This window comes from Penaeus monodon, chromosome 22, assembly GCF_015228065.2.
Source record: "Penaeus monodon isolate SGIC_2016 chromosome 22, NSTDA_Pmon_1, whole genome shotgun sequence".
Taxonomy (NCBI): domain Eukaryota; kingdom Metazoa; phylum Arthropoda; class Malacostraca; order Decapoda; family Penaeidae; genus Penaeus; species Penaeus monodon.
In genome coordinates this window covers 27,066,295-27,068,889 of record NC_051407.1, presented here as the reverse complement: position 1 = coordinate 27,068,889, position 2,595 = coordinate 27,066,295, and the positions used below count along the sequence as shown (strand labels likewise).

Here is a 2,595-nt window from a genome sequence, read left to right as displayed (position 1 = left end):
GTGCTCCTTTCTCCTATCCGTGTAAAAAGAAAAATTCCCGACTTTCAAAGCATGTTTGAGAGTTGTCCAGGGGCTATAGATGCAGAAACTGAGGGATATTTAAATGACTCTTCAGAGAAATGTACAGTTGATAATCTCGTGTTTTTATGCGTATAAATGTTATATAATGACTAAGATTGCAGAAATTGGAATATATATATATGTGGATACGCATTCAGAATCTGGAATACATATTGAATACAAATTCGGAAACTGGAATACATATAAACATAACGAATTCAGAAACGGAAATAGATATGAATAAGGAAATCGCCTGAAAAAAAAACATAAACATATGAATAAGGAAACACCTTGGGAAAAAATAGATAAATAAAGCTTAGGAGAATGACGTCACAGTTCCCGTTCCTCGCCGCGACGCCCTTCAGGTTTCGGTCTGCTGGAGTCGGGCGCCGTGTCGATGAAGAACGAGGCAAACATCATGGTGAAGAACGTGGTCGACGTCGTTCTCGGGGGCGTCACCTACTGGCTCTTCGGGTACGCGCTGTCCTTCGGCGAGTCTGAGTGGACGAACCCCTTCTGCGGGTGGGGCGGCTTCGCGCTCAACCCCGGCGAGGAGGAGATGGGCAAGATCTACACCACGTTCTTCTTCCAGCTCTCGTTCGCCACCACCGCCACCACCATCGTCTCCGGCGCCGTCGCGGAGAGGTGAGTAGGGGCTATGGGGGGGAGGGGAGGAGGAGGAATTGGAGGCTTTGGGGGAGGGGAAGCAGAAGCTGTGAGGGGGAGGGGGGGAAGTAAGTCCGGAGGCTGGGTTGGGAGGGAGGGGGAACCGGAGGTAGTGAGGGGGGGAGGAGGAAGCCGGAGGCTGAGCTAGGGGGGAGGGGGAACCACAGGTTGTGAGAGGGGAGGGGAGACCCAGAGGCTGGACTGGGGGGGGAGGGGTGACCGGAGGCTGGGCTGGGGGGGAGGGGAGAACCGGAGGCTGTGAGGGGGGAGGGAGAACCTAAAGCTGTGAGGGGAGGGCGAACCGCAGGCTGGGGTTGGGGTGAGGAATTGCATGAGGGCGTGGAGAGTAGTGTCATTGCATGCATCGGGAGGAACAAAGTAATGATAAGAGGACAGAATTAATTAATAAAAAAAAAGGAATGATTTGCTAAAAAATGAATCAATAATAAAAAAACGAAAACTCTCTTTCTCGATGCCTCAATCCAGGAGAGGAACATATCCTCACAGCTCTCCTGCTTCGCTCTCTGTCACACTCCGTTATCTAAAACCCATCGCCCTACCTTCCTCTCTCTCTCTCTTACATACTAAGACCCATCGCCCTATCTTCCTCTCTCTCTTTTACACGCTAAGACCCACCGCCCTCTCTTCCTCTTTCTCTCTTTTACATGCTAAGACCCACCGCCCTCTCTTCCTCTTTCTCTCTTTTACATGCTAAGACCCACCGCCCTCTCTTCCTCTTTCTCTCTTTTACATGCTAAGACCCACCGCCCTATCTTCCTCTCTCTCTCTCTTTTACATGCTAAGACCTATCACCCTATCTTCCTCTCTCTCTCTTTTACATGCTAAGACCCACCGCCCTCTTTCCTCTCTCTCTCTTTTACATGCTAAGACCCACCGCCCTCTCTTCCTCTCTCTCTCTCTTTTACATGCTAAGACCTATCACCCTATCTTCCTCTCTCTCTCTTTTACATGCTAAGACCCACCGCCCTACCTTCCTCTCTCTCTCTTTTACACGCTAAAACCCACCGCCCTATCTTCCTCTCTCTCTCTCTTTACATGCTAAGACCCACCGCCCTATCTTCCTCTCTCTCTCTCTCTTACACGCTAAGACCCACCGCCCTATCTTCCTCTCTCTCTCTCTTTTACATGCGAAGACCCACCGCCCTATCTTCCTCTCTCTCTCTCTTTTACATGCGAAGACCCACCGCCCTATCTTCCTCTCTCTCTCTCTCTTACATGCGAAGACCCACCGCCCTATCTTCCTCTCTCTCTCTTTTACATGCTAAGACCCACCGCCCTACCTTCCTCTCTCTCTCTCTTACACGCTAAGACCCACCGCCCTACCTTCCTCTCTCTCTCTCTTACACGCTAAGACCCACCGCCCTACCTTCCTCTCTCTCTCTTTTACACGCTAGGACCCACCGCCCTATCTTCCTCTCTCTCTCTCTCTTACATGCTAAGACCCATCGCCCTATCTTCCTCTCTCTCTCTCTTACATACTAAGACCCATCGCCCTATCTTCCTCTCTCTCTCTCTCTTACATGCTAAGACCTATCGCCCTATCTTCCTCTCTCTCTCTCTCTTACATGCTAAGACCCACCGCCCTCTCTTCCTCTCTCTCTCTTTTACATGCTAAGACCCACCACCCTACCTTCCTCTCTCTCTCTCTTACACGCTAAGACCCACCGCCCTATCTTCCAGGTTCAACTTCGTCGCCTACGTCATCTTCTCCGCCGTGAACACCGTGGTCTACTGCCTGCCGGCGGGGTGGCTCTGGGGCTCCCACGGCTTCCTGTACCAGCTCGGGGTGGTCGACATCGCCGGGTCCTGCGGCGTGCACCTCTGCGGGGGGTCGTCGGGTGAGTCTGC

General features: G+C 51.8%; 1 protein-coding gene across 1 annotated transcript in view; it reads left to right on the top strand.

The window, feature by feature from the left end:
* Positions 1–2,595, top strand: part of LOC119587386 (putative ammonium transporter 3) — a 14,615-nt gene that overhangs the window by 3,101 nt on the left and 8,919 nt on the right. Inside the window, exons 5-6 of the mRNA XM_037936129.1 lie at positions 426–705; positions 2,428–2,585. Of these exons, the coding sequence (XP_037792057.1) occupies positions 426–705; positions 2,428–2,585 (438 nt within the window). The remainder of the gene's footprint in view (positions 1–425; positions 706–2,427; positions 2,586–2,595) is intronic.